The 17210-nt window shown below is 37.2% G+C and overlaps 1 protein-coding gene across 1 annotated transcript in view; it reads left to right on the top strand.

The window, feature by feature from the left end:
* Positions 1-17210, top strand: part of trdn (triadin) — a 92184-nt gene that overhangs the window by 42778 nt on the left and 32196 nt on the right. The window contains exons 7-10 of the mRNA XM_037537387.1: positions 251-1393; positions 5906-5995; positions 13921-14010; positions 16865-16957. Coding sequence (XP_037393284.1) covers positions 251-1393; positions 5906-5995; positions 13921-14010; positions 16865-16957 — 1416 coding nt within the window. The remainder of the gene's footprint in view (positions 1-250; positions 1394-5905; positions 5996-13920; positions 14011-16864; positions 16958-17210) is intronic.

Raw genomic sequence — 17210 nt, 5'->3', positions numbered from 1 at the left:
ATTCATCATGAACTTCACCCATAATGTAAAGGGCAACAGGCATTTTCAAATTACGTTAAAAACTGAAAAACGACAAAAATGGAGATGCGAGGTTTTGTTCTGACAGCAACAATACAATAAGCATCATTATCAGTATGATAAATTTGACATTGCATGGTGTGTGAATAAGTCTTCATACTTTCCTGGAGCTGCTTTCTTCATCTATTTATTCTGTTTATTCACCTAAATGAGACTTAACCACTTGATCTAGTTGCAGAGTTGCGGGCCAAGGAGATCATTGAGAAGGAGGAAGAGGAGAAAAAACAGCAGGAGGAAGAGGAGGAGGAGGAGGAGGAAGAAGAGGAGGAAGAAGAGGTAACTCCTGTGGGGGAGAAGGCTGAGGAGGAGGAAGAAGAGGAGGATGAAGAAGAGGACAAAGAAGAAGAAGAAGAAGAGGAGGAGGAGGAGGAGGAGGAAGCAGCAGAAGAATATGAAGAAGAAGAGGAGGAGGCGGTAAAGGCTGAAACAAAAAAGGAGAAAAAGAAAGCCAAAGATAAAGAAGAGGAGGAAGAAGAGGAGGAGGAGGAGGAGAAAGAGGAGGCAAAGGCAGATGAAGAGGAAGAAGAAGAAGAAGAAGAGGAGGAGGAGGAGGAGGCAGAAGCAGAACCAGAGGTAAATGCTGAAGCAGAAGAAGAGGAGAAGGAGGAGGAGAAGGCTGATAAAGCCACAGACATAGAGGAAGAGAAAGAAGAAGAGGATGATGAAGCTGCTGATGAAACAACAAAACAAAAGGCAGCGGAACCTGCTGATGAAGGTGAGGATAAGGAGGCGGACAAAGAGGAGGAAGCTGTAGTTACTACTGCAGCAGCTGATATTACTGATAAGGATGTTACTGACACAGACAAAGATGCTAAAGATGCTTCAACAAAAGATGAAGAACCTGTTCCTGCTGCTGCTGATGGTGATAAAGCCGATGATGTGAGTGACACTGATGTCACTCCTGAAGCTCCAGCAGGAGCTGCACCTGTTGAAGAGGTGACACCCCCCGAAGAAGCTAAAGACGACAAAGATACTGATGAGAGTGATGATACAGAAGAAGCAATTACCGCTCCAGCAGAAGCTCACGAAAAAGATAAGGATGATAGTAAGGAGGAAGAAGATGAAGCCGCTGGGGCTGCTGATGAAAAAGATGAGAAGGAAGACATCGATAAAGGTGAAGCTGCAGGTGAGGAAGACAAAGCTGAGAAAGTAACTGAACCTGCTGCAGCTGAAGACGAAGGAATGACAGACGATGACCAAAAACATCAAGATGACCAAACTGAAGACAAGGAGGACAAAGAGGCTCTCAAAGAAGATGCTGAGCTTGAGCAAGGAGCCAAAGAGGAACCAGCTATAGTTATCACTGCTGCACTAGGTGAGGATCCAAAAATCAAGTTAGGTTGTATCTTCCTTTAAAGTTCTAATTTTATCGCTGTTACTTTTCTCTGTTTTTCTCTATTTTTACCTTTTTCAGCAGTTATGCACCATGGAGATATGTACATAATAACACGACAACCACAGTTTACACATATTACACAGGGCTATTAGTGCTCATATGCCACAGTGTAGAAATGTCCATTCCTGCCTGCATTTTCCTTTTTACAGTCTCAGGATGAGTCAATCTTTCCACATGCTGGATCTCAAACCATTGTTGTTTTGTAGGAGGTTCTGCAGCCATCCGTTTTTTTCAACTTCAAAAAGTAATAAACTCATTTTTGCATCTTTGTCACAGTAAACGGTGGCAGATCCTCATTCTAAACGTAATGCAAATCAAGGAAAACTTGAGGAAACACAAATCAGTTTTTAAATGATTATTTTGTTTGTTGATTTAGTTTCTAAGTCAACCCAGAGCCTTGGAAGTGGCTTTGTAACCCTTTCCAGACTACTTTATATCAGTAACTTTATCTCTTCTGGAATTTCTTTTTCTTTTAGCCTACTTGACATTGATAGAAAAGCTCTTTTTGGCCCATTAAATAGCCAGGGCCTGTCAGCGGGCCTAAAGTTTTATCATACACTTTTGTAACCTAAGAATAGCTCAGCCAGTTTGCATTGAAGTCCCTGTAGATACTGAATAATGTGCCTTGGAATGTAATAAGCCTGGTATTTTAAGAGGTTAAGTGATGTTTAGATTCAGTCATATACGATGTGCAATCATATACTTTGACTGATCCCAATTATCAGCTACATATGGTTAAATAGTTGAGTCCAGTTTGGGCTAGAGAATGTTTTTCCTTCAAAATATGATCATTTCAAATGTGAGCATTTTATTTCCTCATGTTTGTCTTGTTCTTATATTAAAAATAGCTTGAAGATCTTAAATAATAGAATCAGGGGATGGGGGGTTGGGGGTATGTATGAAGATTGTCAGGGACATTTCCAGGAGATCAAGGATCATTCAATGTATAAACCTAGGATCTCTTTAATTGTAGATTCTACTTCTTCCCAATGGGATTGTACACTAGAAAGTATTTTTAGACAACGACACTATATTATCCCATTCCTCTTCCATTATTTGGTTATCCACCCTGGTCCTGGAGATCTACCAGCCCGTAGAGTTTAGCTTCAGCCCTAGTCTAACACACCTGATCAATGTAAAGAAGGCCTTCAGGGACATTTCAATTTTAAAGTGTGCTGGATTTGAACTCTACAGGTTGGTAGTCTCCGGGACCAGGATTAGGCAGCCCTGATGTATAAGTTTGGACATTGTTTGGCCTCAACTGCCCCCTACATCAACTAAAGCTTTGATAACACCTGAAGCTGCAATCTTACTTCTTGTTTAATCTCTGCAATCTTGTTAATCTCTTTATCTTCTTATTAAAATAACTTTTTGCAAATATCAAAAAAATACAAAATAAAAATCTGGAAATATTTAAAAAAGATGTTACCTTTTAATTAAAGAAAATTCCTGTAGAGGTTTTGTTAACATAAAATAGCTATTGGTTAGTCTTTTGAGTGCATTTATCTTCAACAATCATCTCTATGATCATTTAAATATCCTTATTGGTGAGAAGAACAGATTTGGCCTTAATAATTATTTGAGTTTCTTTTCCAAACTGTTGTTAAAAACTCTTTTGGCCCAAACGTGGTTTAAACACCTGAAAAGTTTGAGAACTAATGAGTGCTGACATAACAACATGATAAAACAAGACTCTGGCTTTACTCACAAGACAGCACTGTCATTAATATTGACACAGTCTTTAATATGTTAAGTCATTGCAAACTGACAGAGAAAGCAATAATTTAAAACTTTTGACAGGTGGCGTCTTGTTAATAATGAAAAACTAGCAAGATGTAGAGGATCATAGAAGTGCCAATGACTAAGCAGATCTGATGACAGCTCTTAGTTTAGTTTAGCTTGACGTTGGGTACAGTAGAAGTAGGATGTTAGGATGCCCCACTGATGACACTTACAAAATCAGACAATGAAATCAGTGACAGTTACTACAAAGACAGCACCTCTTCATACAACAGCGAATCTGATGATAAAGCCACATTGACAGAGAAGAGACAGATAATCACACTGCAAATGGCACTCCAGATGATTGTAATAAGGGTTGTGATGAAACTGAGAAACGGAAGCTGCAGAGAGTCTGACTGAGGAACCTAAATTAGCTGATGATATTTCAGATGAAAGGAAGAATCAAATCAAATCTTTATTCATAAAAGCATCTTTTTACAAGCAGTTGTAATTCAAAGTGCTTTCCAGATACACCCCCGAGAGCCTGAGGGAGAAGCGGCTTAGAAAATGTGTGTGTGTGTTTCCAGATACAGTTAAGACCACAACCCAGAAAGGAGAATAAAGAGAACAAGAACATGAAATATGTGCAACAGCAGGAGATAGAAATAAAATGAAAGAAAATAAAATGAAATAAAAAGAACAAGAACTCAAAATATATGCATAGGAACATTAAAAATAAAGTGAACAAGAACATACAATATATGCAATAGTAGTGTTAGAAATGCAATAAAAAGTAACAAAATAAAGAAGATTAATGAAGAAAACAAGAATGCAAAATACGTGCAATAATAATACAATAAAAAGAACAAGAATATAAAATATATGCAACAGTAGAGTTAGAAATAAAATAAAATAAAGAGAACAAGAACAAAAATATATAAAATAGTACAAAAGTAAAGTAAACAAATAAATAGAAACAGAAATAAATAAAGATAAAACATAGCTGGCTATGATGGCTCACATCTATCTTGTTCATCAAAAAAAGCCTTATCAAGTGCAGACATCTTATTTAATCAATATCCTAATGACGGTGAATATTAAAGGATTAATTTGAGTCTACTTGTTCTGATATGTCAGATTTATTTGATTTCAGAGATTTGGTGCCTCTGTTTATCATTACTTTTACCAGAGGCTTGTAATGAAGCTTGACAGAGGCATGTCCTTCGCAATGTGACATTGAAAAATAAAAAAATGCCTCCTTTCAGAAAGAGACTGATTGCACCATCGTGGGCCTGTGGATCCAGACCATACTGTGTCACCTGGAATGGTGGGAATGATGACTGATGTGAAAATGCATTACTTTTTACAACGCAATAAGTTCAACAAATAAACAGTAAATATGCACTGAAATGTGCAGAAATGTGTAAAATGTGAATGTGAATGGTTACTGAAATTTTTCAATTATGCCAAAAAAGTGAGAAAAAAACAACTTTGACATTAAAGCTCTAACTTTATTCACTTTAATCCAGTAGAAGCAAACTTGTCGTATAGCTCAGTCTAAAAAAGTCCCTGACCCTCTCGTGGTAATTAATTCCTTTTTCCCTTTTTGCCAATTTCAGTTATATCTTCAAAAACACAACACAGGGCTCAAAGATGTATGTCTTGGGGGCAGTCCATGAATCCTCTCATTGTCCATAAACAATTCCTCAGGGATTGATAACCAAGTTCTTCCATGAACATAAAAGAAGCAAATACATATGTTTCATAGTAAAGCACACAGTGCTTTCATTTACATGAGGAGAAAAATGCATATCCATGTGTATACATACATACACATACATACAGAGAGAATTGTTTCACTTAGATAACATCTGTTGAAAACAAATGTGTAATTACTGAGGATCATTTAGTCAAGAATAAGTCTGATCTCAACTGTAATCTCGCAGTTATACTTTCCATATAGTAAACATTGTTAGCCCTTTTCATCCATTGCATTACCATGGGGGGGCTGCAGCCTCCGCCAGGAAACTGTAATCATCTTCTTAGCAATTAGTAGAAGGACTCTCAGTAATGATGTCTGATTATTATTTCCTACATTTTCTGGTAATATTCCTAATAATAAATAGGATGGTACTAACTTTGGACAGTCCCAAAATATGTGTGTATGGTTTCCTACCAGGTTTTTATCAGAAATTATGGTATTCATCTCCAATTTCCATTTTTCTTTAATGTCCAAACTGTTATCCACTAATTCTCCTTGTAATATCATATATATGTGTGATATAATCTTCTTTTTAATAGCCCCTTTAATTGTTAACATTAAAAAGTGTTCTATATTGGATGGAACATTACATAATTCATCCCATTCTTTATGTGTCTTTAAGTAATGCCTCAGCTGCAGGTATCTAAAGTCATGGGCTGGAAGGTTGTATTTATGTTGAAACAGTAATTCATTCTGAGAAAATTGTTCCATCAAATAGATCAAAGATGAAAGCAGATTATATATATAAATTATATGGTCCTGTAATTGTACATATAAGCCAAAAGGTAGTTATTGTCTATAATGCTGCTCATTACTGCTACCGTTGTGTTGAAATATAGGCTGACACACAAAACCATGTGTAAGATCTCTTTTGTTTTGTTGATTCCATAAAAAGATAGTAATAGTACCTTTTGGCAAGCATCTCTATTCTCTTCTTGGATTTACAGACATGAAAGAACAAGTGAGGGAAGATAAGGAGATTGAGAAGGAGGCAGAAAAACCTAAAGCTGAAGAATCAGGCAAACCAGTTCCTGAAGGTAAAACCTGTGGAAACTGTGGGGGTCTTTTAGCAAGAGGACAGCATGAGATTCACTTGTAATGGCTTGAGATCCTCAAACAGGATCAAGAACAAATTCTCCACTGAAGAGAGATTTAACTATAAAGAGTTAGCAATATAGTAAGTAAGCAATAGTATGTAATATTTATATATATATATATATATATATATATATATATATATATATATATATATATATATATATATATATATATATAAAGGTTTCCGTCCTAATTCTAACAGCAAACTTTCACAGTTCATAGCAGGGTTCACAAAAGGGTTCTATGTAGTACAATAAAAAAAAAGAACATTCTATGATGTAACAATAGCCAATCCCTTTTTGTAATGTAGAACCATTTTTAAAACATTAAAAAATTCTTTTAAAAGGTTCTATCTCATATCTCATGTGTTTATATCAGTCAACCTTTATTTAACCTTGGAGAACACTGACGGTGACCCTCATTTACAATGTTGCTGTGTTTTTTCTATCTATCTATCTATCTATCTATCTATCTATCTATCTATCTATCTATCTATCTATCTATCTATCTACAGTATCTCACAAAAGTCATTGTCTCTCCGTGGTGTCATGTGACTTGTTAGAGTTTCAAGTTTCTTGGTGTGAATGGGGAACAGGGCTGTTAAATTTGGTGTTTTGGGTACAATTCGCTCATACTGGCCACTGGACATTCAACATGGCACCTCATGGCAAAGAACTCTCTGAGGATGTGAGAAATAGAATTGTTGCTCTCCACAAAGACGCCTAGGCTATAAGAAGATTGCTAACAACCTGAAACTGAGCTATAGCACAGTGGCCAAGGTCATACAGTGGTTTTTCAGGGCAGGTTCCACTCAGAACAGGCCTCTCCAGAGTCGGCCATAGTAGTTGAGTCCATGTGTTCTGTGTCATATCCAGAGGTTGGCTTTAAAAAATAGACATTTGAGTGCTGCCAGCATTGCTGCAGAGGTTGAAGAAATGGGAGCCTGTCAGTACTCTCACCATACGCTGCACAATGCATCAACTCGGTCTGCATGTCCATCGTCCTAGAAGGAAGCCTCTTCTGAAGCTGATGAACAAGAAAGCCTGCAAACAGTTTGCTGGAAACAAGCACTCCAAGAACATGGATTACTGGAACCATGTCCTGTGATCTGACGAGACCAAGATAAACTTGTTTGGCTCCAGCATGTGTGGCGACACCCTAGTGAGGAGTACCAAGACAACTATCTCTTGCCTACAGTCAAGCATGGTCTGGCACTGGGGAGATGCGGTTCATTGAGGGAAACATGAATACTAACATGTGCTGTGAAATTCTGAGGCATAACACAATCCCCTTCCTTTGGAAACTGTGCCGCGTGGCAGTTTTCCAACACGATACCAACCACAAACACACCTCCAAGATGACAGCTGCCTTGCTGAGGAAGGTGAAGGTAAAGGTGATGGACTGGCCAAGTATGTCTCCAGATCTAAACCCAATTGAGCACCTGTGGGGCATTCTCAAGTGGAAGGAAGAGGAATGCAAGGTGTCTAACATCCACCAGCTCCATGATGTCATCATGGAGGTGTGGAAGAGGATTCCAGTAGCAAATGTGCAGCTCTGGTGAATTCCATGCCCAAGAGGATTAAGGCAGTGCTAGATAATAATGGTGGTCACACAAAATATTGACACTTTGAGCACAATTAGGACATGTTCACTGTGAGTTAAAGGCTGTGTGTTGAGTTATTTTCATTATATCCAAGTTTCATTTCTATAGTGTTATCTCATGAAAATATTTGCAGAAATGTGAGGGGTGTACTCAAGTTTGTGAGATACTGTATGTATATATACTTTGAGCTTTTGGCCCATTCATCATGAAATTTACACACAATGTAAAGGGCAACATATATTTTCAAATTATATAAAAAACTGAAAAGTTACAACAGAGATACAATGAATCGGCATAAATGGGTGAGGCTAAGCTGTAGGCTGAATAGGTATATGTAAAGGTAATGTAGGTGGGTATACATAAAGGTGGAAATATGTAAAGGTATTGTATGTGGGTATAAGTAAAGGTGTGAATATGTAAAAGCATTGTAAGTGGGTATATGTAGAGGTGGGTGTATCTATAAAGGTATTTTATATGGGTATATGTAAAAGTATTGTATGTGGGTATATGTAGTGATGGCAATATTTAAAGGTTTTGTGGGTGGGTATATGTAGACGTAGGTATATGTAAAGGTGGGTATATGTAAAGATAATGTAGGTTGATATAAGTAAAGGTGGGAATATACACTCACCGGCCACTTTATTGCTAGTAAAAGGTTGGACTCCCTTTTGCCTTCAGAACTGCCTTAATTCTTTGTGGCAGACTTTCAACAAGGTGTTGGAAATATTCCTCAGAGATTTTGTCTATTTATTTGAGTTACTGTTGCCTTTCTATCATCTGGAACCAGTCTGCCCATTCTCCTCTGACCTCTCACATCAACAAGGCATTTTTGTCCACACAACTGACCGCTCACTGGATATTTTTGGACTATTCTCTGTAAACCCTAGAGATGGTTGTGCCTAAAAATCCCAGTAGATCAGCAGTTTCTGAAATATGCAGACCAGCCCATCTGGCACCAACAACCACGCCACGTTCAAAGTCACTTAAATCACCTTTCTTCCCCATTCTGATGCTCGGTTTGCACTTCAGCAAGTTGCCTTGACCACCTCTACATGCCTAAATGCATTGAGTTGTGGCCATGTGATTGGCTGATTAGCTATTTGTGTTATACATTGTGTTACATTGTGTACCTAATAAAGTGGCCAGTGAATGTACAAAGGTATTGTATGTGGGTATAAATACAGGTATGAATATGTAAAGGTATTGTATGTGGGTACATATAGAAGTGGGGTTATGTAAAGGTATTGTATGTGGGTATAAGTAAAGGTGGGTATATGTGAAGGTGTTGTAGGTGGGTTTATGTAGAGGTGGGAATATGTAAAGATATTGTATGTTGGTATATGTAGAGGTGGGAATATGTAAAGATATTGTATGTTGGTATATGCAGAGGTGGGTATATGTAAAGGTATTGTGGGTGGGTATATGTAAATTATTGTATGTGGGTATATGTAGAGTTGGGAATATGTAAAGGTATTGTAGGTGTGTATATATAGAGGTTGGTCTATGTAAAGGTATTGTAGGTGGATATAAGTAAATGTGGGTATATGTACAGGTATTGTAGGTAGGTATTGTAGGTGCATATATGTACAGGTGGGTATATGTAAAGGTATTGGCTTCCATGAAAATGGAATGGACTGTTGCTGGGGCTTAGTTTGCATGAATGAATGGCAAGTTTGAAAATTTCACCTACATACTACATCAAGGCATTTTATTAAAAAATATTTGCATAATATGGGCCTTTTAAAATAATAAAATCACTGAGTGTCATAAACAGAAAATCAGTGGAAAATTCATGATGCAGTGAATTAGTAGAGATTTAATGATGAGTATCCGCATGTAGGAATTAACTGGCTGTGAGTAAATGTGCAGCATTACTGAATGTTTAGATTTAAGTGAAAAACTATAAGAGTAATGACCCAACAGACTGCTGTCTGGAGTGAGAGGAGTGAAGTGAAGTCAGAGCTCAGCAGAAGCATCAATGTATGTCTGAGTATGTGCGTGTGGTGGGGGAAGACAGCCGGGGGTCTGACCCTTTGATCTTCCCACATTTCTGCATTACTTATTTCTCCATTTCCTAGGCAGAATGTTGATGTAGCTGTATGTGTGATTTGGCTGTATTCCATATTGGACTACTGTAAGGAAAAATAGAGCAGGACAAAAGTTATAGTCAAAATAAAGACACATATAAATATATATGGCATGCAAAAATTTGGACAAAATCTCTGGTCAACCTCTGACCTGAATTTCTGTCAGAGTAAGTAGAAGACGACCTGATCTTCAGATCAGTACATTGTTTTCGTTTTGTACAATTTTAGTGTGAAAAAAGGAAAGCAGCACCATGTAAAAGTTTGGGCACCCCAAGAGATTTGAGCTCTCAGATAATTTCACCAACGTCTCAGACCTTAATTGGCTTGCTAGGGCTTTGGTTCTAGCAAGATCATTGTTAGGAAAGGCCAGGTGATGCAAATTTCAAAGCTTTATAAATTCTCTGTCTCCTCAAACCTTCCCAGGAATCAGCAGCTGAAGATTCTTCTAAGCAGCTGCCCAGCACTCTGAAAATTATAAGCAAAGCATTTTCAGGTAGCCGCTTCCTCAGTTCATAGTGTGATTAAGAAATGTCAGTTAACAGGAACAATGGAGGTCAAGCTGAGGTCTGGAAGAGAAAGGACAACTTTCAGTGAACTGCTCATAGGATTGCTAGAAAGGCAAATCAAAACCACTGTTTGACTGCAAATGACCCACAGGAAGATTTAGCAGGCTCTGGAGAGATAATGTGCTGTTCTACTGTACAGCAACACCTGCACAAATATGATTTTTATGGAAGGGCCATCAGAAGAAAAGTTCTTCTGCATCCTCACCACAAAACTCAGCATCAGAAGTATGCTGAAGAACATCTAAACAAGCCTGATGCACTTTCAAAATAAGTCCTGTGGACTTTTGAAGTTAAAATCGAATGTTTTGGCTGCAATGAGCGAAGGTATTTTTGGGGGGAAATGGATGCAGGACTTCTCAAAGAGAACACCTCTCCAACTGATAAGCATGGTGGTGGATCTATCATGCTTTGGGCTTGTGTTCCAGCCAGTGGCACAAGGAACATATTACTTGTAGAGAGAAGAATAGATTCAACTATCAGAACATTCTGAAAACAAACATCACACCATCTGTAAAAAAAAAAAACTTTTGACTTCTACAATAGCATAATGATAACTCAAAATCCACAAAGGACTACTTCAGGAGGCATAAACTGAAGGTTTTTCAATGGTTCTCAAAATCTCCAATCCTAAACTTCATTGAAAAGCTGATAGAGTAAATAGATAGACCTCAAAAGAGCAGGATGGTCCAAGAATCCCTCAGAACTAGAAGCCTTTTGCAAGACAGAATGGAATTTAGCTGGCTTAGAACCAGAGGGGGTGTTACTAAGCACTGACCAAGTAGGGTGCCCAAACTTTTTCTTCAGACACTTTTTCTTTTTTGTTATCTTGAAACTATAAAAGTTGAAAATAAAAAAATAAAAAAATAATTTTTTCATTTTAACTTCATGCTTTTTGAATATCAGGTCATTTTTGCTCACTTAGCTATTCATAGTAACGGAAATTCTGACCCGCTTGCCCAAACTTTTGCATGCCACTCAATGTATAGGGCCTAACAATTTCACCCTGAACTTTTTACCTTATCTGTATAAAAAGCATTGAGTGATCAACAAGATCACAACACTACTGAAAGGGGGGGGGGGATTAAATAAATAAATAAATAATCTTCCCATCAGTGCCATTTTTATAGTTGTTTGTGAAATGCATATTTCTAAAGATACACACAAATAATAAACGTATCAGTTCTCACTATGATACAAATGTAATAGCACAGCTGGAGAATATTGCATTGCTGTATTAGTTTTGTGAACTTCTTAATTTAGAAGCGTTCATTTTAAAGCAAAAAGTCTGGAAAACATGTTTTTACATTTTTTTATGCAAACAAATCTCAATTATTATGTGCTTACACATTGCTAATTTGATTTCTAAGATCAGAGGCAGTGCTCTACAAGGGAAAACGTCACTTCTCTGAAGTTCAGTGTTGAATTCGGGCTTGATCTTAACCCACTGAGGCTTGAAGAACAGAGCCTGTGGGCTTGCCAGAAAGGAAAAGCTCCCTTCCCCTTATCTTGCTTTATTATGAGTCTCCTGGTGTTATCCTGCAAGCTGTACATCTCTCATACAGCACATCGCAATATGTTGTGTGGAGCAGTACCATCTCACTTACATTAATGGGAAGTTATTTTTACAAAACATTTCTAAATGTTGTTTCCACAACAGTATTTTCAGGTTGCATGAGAAAATTTCTTATACATTTAGCTAGAATTTAAATAAACATTTTTGAAGAAATGACCTCTCCCTGTTCATTTTTAATGCTGAAATATAAGAAAAGTGAAAGAAAAAAACATTCATCCGTGCGAGGACAGATCACACATTATATTTTTAGTTACAGACATTAGGATGGCCAGTGGAAGGCCATTGTGAGATAATATTTGTATATATATATATATATATATATATATATATATGGAATACTTACTAAAATCTTGGCTTTTCTGAAATATAGTCCACTCTCACTTTAGTGTCAAATCATATTGTATGTAGACAGTTATACATTGTGTTCATGTTTTCATCTTATTTCAATTTCTAAATCACTTAATATTTCACAAGTAACAGCACTGAGACAAGTTTTGCAGCAGGTTTAGCCAAATGCATCAGGAATATAACAAATTCACTAACCCTGGACAGAATTAGACATTCTTAATTTAAGATACCCATACAAGAAGTAATTCAAAAAGACCTTGTTTTTTAATGACATTGTACATTTCTGTAACACCACTGACACAAATCTTAAGATAGGATTTATCAAAATAAGATCATATAAAGTATATTTCCTAATATAATAAGAATACTTATTTTTATATTTAAAATCATTTTTACATAGAACATACAATCATTTTTACAATTTAGTAGTAGTAGTGTGCATTCTGCTTGCACACTAATTGGTGGTGCATAAATGTCTATTACTTGTTAGCTTGTAGCTGCAGCGCAAAACTAATAAAGCCAGCTTCAGACACCAAACATGTCCTGACTGACTGACCACATGTGAGATTCAGCCTGGGTGAACTTGGCCTACATGGCCTATGCCTGCAAACATGCACAATTCACTGACGTTTACGTTTCTTTTTTCTGTAGTAAACTATTTCACCTCTTATTTAAAAGATGCCACTCAATTTTGTTGATATGGGTTTATGGCTGTTTCATGTGCTAATAGAACCCCCTGCTTCAGCCTTAACTTCAGAATGCTAAACGTGAGTTTCAAAGCCTAATCCACATTTTTTACATGTTAAAAACAAACAAACAAAAATATTAGGTGTTTTCCATCATAAAAGCAGCAGGGCCCTGGGCATCAATCCTTAACGCCTGTGGGAAATCACCAAGTACTACATTCTGGTAATTTTACAACTCATCTGAACCACTGGGACACTTTGGGCTATGTAGAAAATGCTGAGAATTTTCCTCATATAGTATTCTGTACTCTGGGAAATGCCCAGGAGCGAGAATGGAAAATGTGCTCTCTGTAGCTCCTTGATAATCTATCACTGATATCAGATTACACTGCCCTCCTATTTGGGATAAAGGGAAATTGTTCAAATGTGCTTCTGTTTTTTTTAATAGTCCACTCTCCCTGGACTTACCAATGATAATGGATTAGCCTGTGTCTATGCTCTACCAAAGGTTACTTTATCTCAAAGTGCTGTAAGCCAACCTCACCTCAATCTCCAGCGATTGCTTCTTAGATACATCTTTTATCAAGCGGTTTCACTGTTAGGCGAATTTTTGCTCTGGTTTTTACAAACTGTACTTTTGTATTTTTGTGCACCCCAGAAAATTACAGTTACAACAGAGCCTGCTACCATTTACCATCTGAAACAGGCTTGAAAAATAGCGATTCGCGGTCTACTTACGGGCAGAAAGCTCAGGCACTCTGTCATTCCTCTATCAAGAGCATCTTTAGATGTGTTTCACACAGCGGCTGAAATTCCTGCTGAGAAAAAGGCCTGCTGGGCAAGGAAAAATGAAACAGGGGACTTTTTACAGAGCTGTTTTGACCTGTAGGCTTGAACAGAGTCTGCAGAGTGTTGTGAACATGAGAATTTTTTTTTCTTTTTGGCTTTTTTCAAAGATACTTTTCATACAATCTTTTTTTTTTGTTTTTTGCAAACATCAGAGGAGCCAAAACCAAAGGCCATGAAGGAGGATGAAGACAAAGAAGAGGAATCCGAGGTTCTAATGAAACCAGAAGAGACTGAAAAAGAAGGTAGGAAGCAGTTTTTTACAACATGTTTCTATATGCAAAATGGATGGCATTAACTACCAGAGCTGAACTGGCAACTAAATTTAGCTGGACCTTTATCTAGACCAGCCACTACAACCTCAGTGATCTCTTTCACCCTCACCCCCAAATGACTAAGACTGCTATCATAGTACTAGTGAGTGTCTGCATATGTTTGAACTACATTAGCCTGAACACATCAAAGACGCTGTAGCTTGGCAGTTTCATACCTTTTTACTGACTTGATTATAGTATCCTCGATTTGAGAAGAAACATTAGATGAGCAGGTGTCTACAAACCTTTGGACAGTGCACATAAGCATTCACATTAGTTTACTTTAGGTCCAGCGCTACTGTAGGTTATTTAGAGCAGGACTGTTCAAGGCCACAGACTGAATTAATTCAGCAGACATTGATTCTCTTCTATAATAAGGCTAAAAGCACTGCTGACTTGGGATTTGGCTTCAAACAGCCACATTTTTTGCAATCATGTACTTTGCTGATCTGTTTAAATTGCAGAGTTGGCTGATTAGAATTTAAACCATGATCTAATTTAAACTCTGATATGGACAGATAAAAAGAGCCATTAGGAATACAGTGGGCGAATCTGTGGACCATAATGTAGACATCACAAAGGCCAGTCTCTGTGGGAAAACAGCAAAGCAAAAGCTCAATGCAGCACTGATTGGATAGTTATAATTACAAAGCAAATAGTCTCTAGGCCTTATCTGACTGCCTTTCAACATTTTTTAACCGCAGTTACAATTTAAACTTTGCTTTTACATTAAATGCAGCCCAGCATAACCAACTTGCATGTTTTGAATTATGTTTTTAAAGTTCCTGCTGATTTTAATCAAGATAAGGTGACTGCTGTTTTTTAAAAAAATCTGATAATACAAAGTATTTTACCAAAGGTCAGAAAGAAATGGAGGAGAAAGAGTGAGCATGCTGGTTTAATAACAGAAATCCTGCACTCGGCTGCAGGGCTTAACGATATCGACAGCATTTGCATTTTAGGCACAAAGCATTCACATGCAATCTCTCTGCAAATCTCTGAAAGCATACAAGCAACAGCTTCAAATCTGATCTCCATACTAAGATACAGGCATATGCATTGCTCTTTAATATTTCTAAATTTTGGAGACACACTCATCAAACAACATCATTCATCTCCTGCTTTATCTGTTTTGGCTGTCATAAAGCCGTCTTATTGTAATGATCCAATTTTCTGATGGGGAGGCATTCAGTCCAAAAGTGTCACATTAATTCAGACAAATTTAAGCAATCCAAACCTCTAATAAAGCTGTCATATTTGCACCGTGACTTACATCCACTTTTTGAAATTAATTTCAGTCGTGTGATTTATGAATGCAGAAAACCTGCCCGGGCTTTTTATGACACAGGAATATTATTAGATTTACAGATTATGATAGCGGTGCCTTCAGTTTCATAAAAGTGAACATGATTTGGTGACTGGCAGCAAATGTGAATGAGATGTGAATATAAAATTAATTTGATCATCCAATCCAATTGTACAGGAAACCTGTTTCAATGATATCCTCTTAAAATCCAAATCCAATGACTATAATGGAATCCCCTCTACTTTTAACTTGTAGCTGATCCTTTTTTCAAAACTGACAATTCTACTTTTAATTAGAAACTTAAGCAGAAGCATACAGGACTGTAGTAGAGACCAACATTTTCTGAATTTCCAGAGAAAACAACCATTGAGTACAAGTTATTCCTTTTTCAGCACGTAAAATATAAATAATTTAACAGAAGCCTTAACGACTAAATAAAATTTAGTTATTTTCAATAATTAGTGCACTCTTTGCCTTTGTGTTTTTGGTGGTCCAGGTCTTGCATGGTTGTTAGGGGTCCTATTTTCTTGTAATGTTTTGAACTTTTGTTCTCTTTTTTAACTTACTGTCCTTTGATTTTCCTCAAGTGGATTATCTTATATCTTATCTCAACACATTTGCTCGCTCGCTCTCTCTCTCTCTCTCTCTCTCTCTCTCTCCCTATCTATCTATATATATATATATATATATATATATATATATATATATATATATATGTATATATGTATATATATTATAAAAATGGTAGCTTTACAGGAGAAGGACAAAACATTGTTAACTGTGAATGGAGGCTAATATAATGATTTCTTCCAAATAATTTTCAAGCATATGTCATTGATTTTTTTTTATACAATTTAAAGGAGAGATGGAGTTTTCAAATTCTGTAAAAAAACAAAAAAACAAAAAAAAAAACAACAAAAATGGAAATACATTAAATCAATCTGCTGCAACATGTTGATGGTAACCTAATCTGCCTTGTCTCAGCAATTGGGGGTTAGGTGTCTTGCTCAAGGACACCTCAGTCGTGTGCTGTCGGCACTGGGGGATCGAACTAGCAAGCTTCCAGTCACAGAGCCAGTTCCCTAACCTCCAGCCCACAACTGCTTTTAGGGTAAAGCGGGGGCCTGACCAGTATTAGAATAGTATTTTGAATAAAGCAGATGGTGTATACAGCTTTTGGACTCTTGTACAGCTTTTGGACTCATTTAACAGTGGAGGCTCTCGAGGGGAACTGGTGCTCCACATGGCTCTTGATTTATCCAAAGGTCTCTGCATAAAGCACTCTCCAGCATAATCTGTTGAAGGTAATGAAGGCATTTAAAGATTGTTATTAAATAAAAGGGCTACAATCACAGCTTATATTCTAGCAACATATGGTGTACTGCAGCTGGGCTTAAGCCTAGAATGACTACAAATGGTTCCAAGAATACAGAAGCACAGTGCTATGTCACTAACATGTTTGCATGTCTTCACATTCAGATGAAGAAAAAGAGTCTTCTACCTGTGTGTGTGCGCTGCCAAAGCAACGTGTAGAGCCTCCTGTACAAGACACAAAGCCAAAGGACGAAAAAGGTACTGATATTGAGTTATAAGGTCAGTATGATTCATGCTGCTCCTTTAGTAACTGAGCTGAAGTAGATGTTTCACCTCCTGTTTAGAGTGACGGATGTAGTGCAGAATGACGGTGATGGTGGAACATTAACCTGGCAGCAGGAAAATAAATTATTGTTCAGTAACGTTGGAGTTTATTGCTCGTCTCAGACTTAGGACTGGTTTTCTGAATACATATTAAAGTGAGTCTCATACACTGTGAGTGGAATTTTCC

This window comes from Pygocentrus nattereri, chromosome 4 (assembly GCF_015220715.1).
Source record: "Pygocentrus nattereri isolate fPygNat1 chromosome 4, fPygNat1.pri, whole genome shotgun sequence".
Classification (NCBI taxonomy): Eukaryota; Metazoa; Chordata; class Actinopteri; order Characiformes; family Serrasalmidae; genus Pygocentrus; species Pygocentrus nattereri.
Note: the sequence above shows the minus strand (reverse complement) of the source record. Positions and strands in the feature narration are given on the sequence as shown.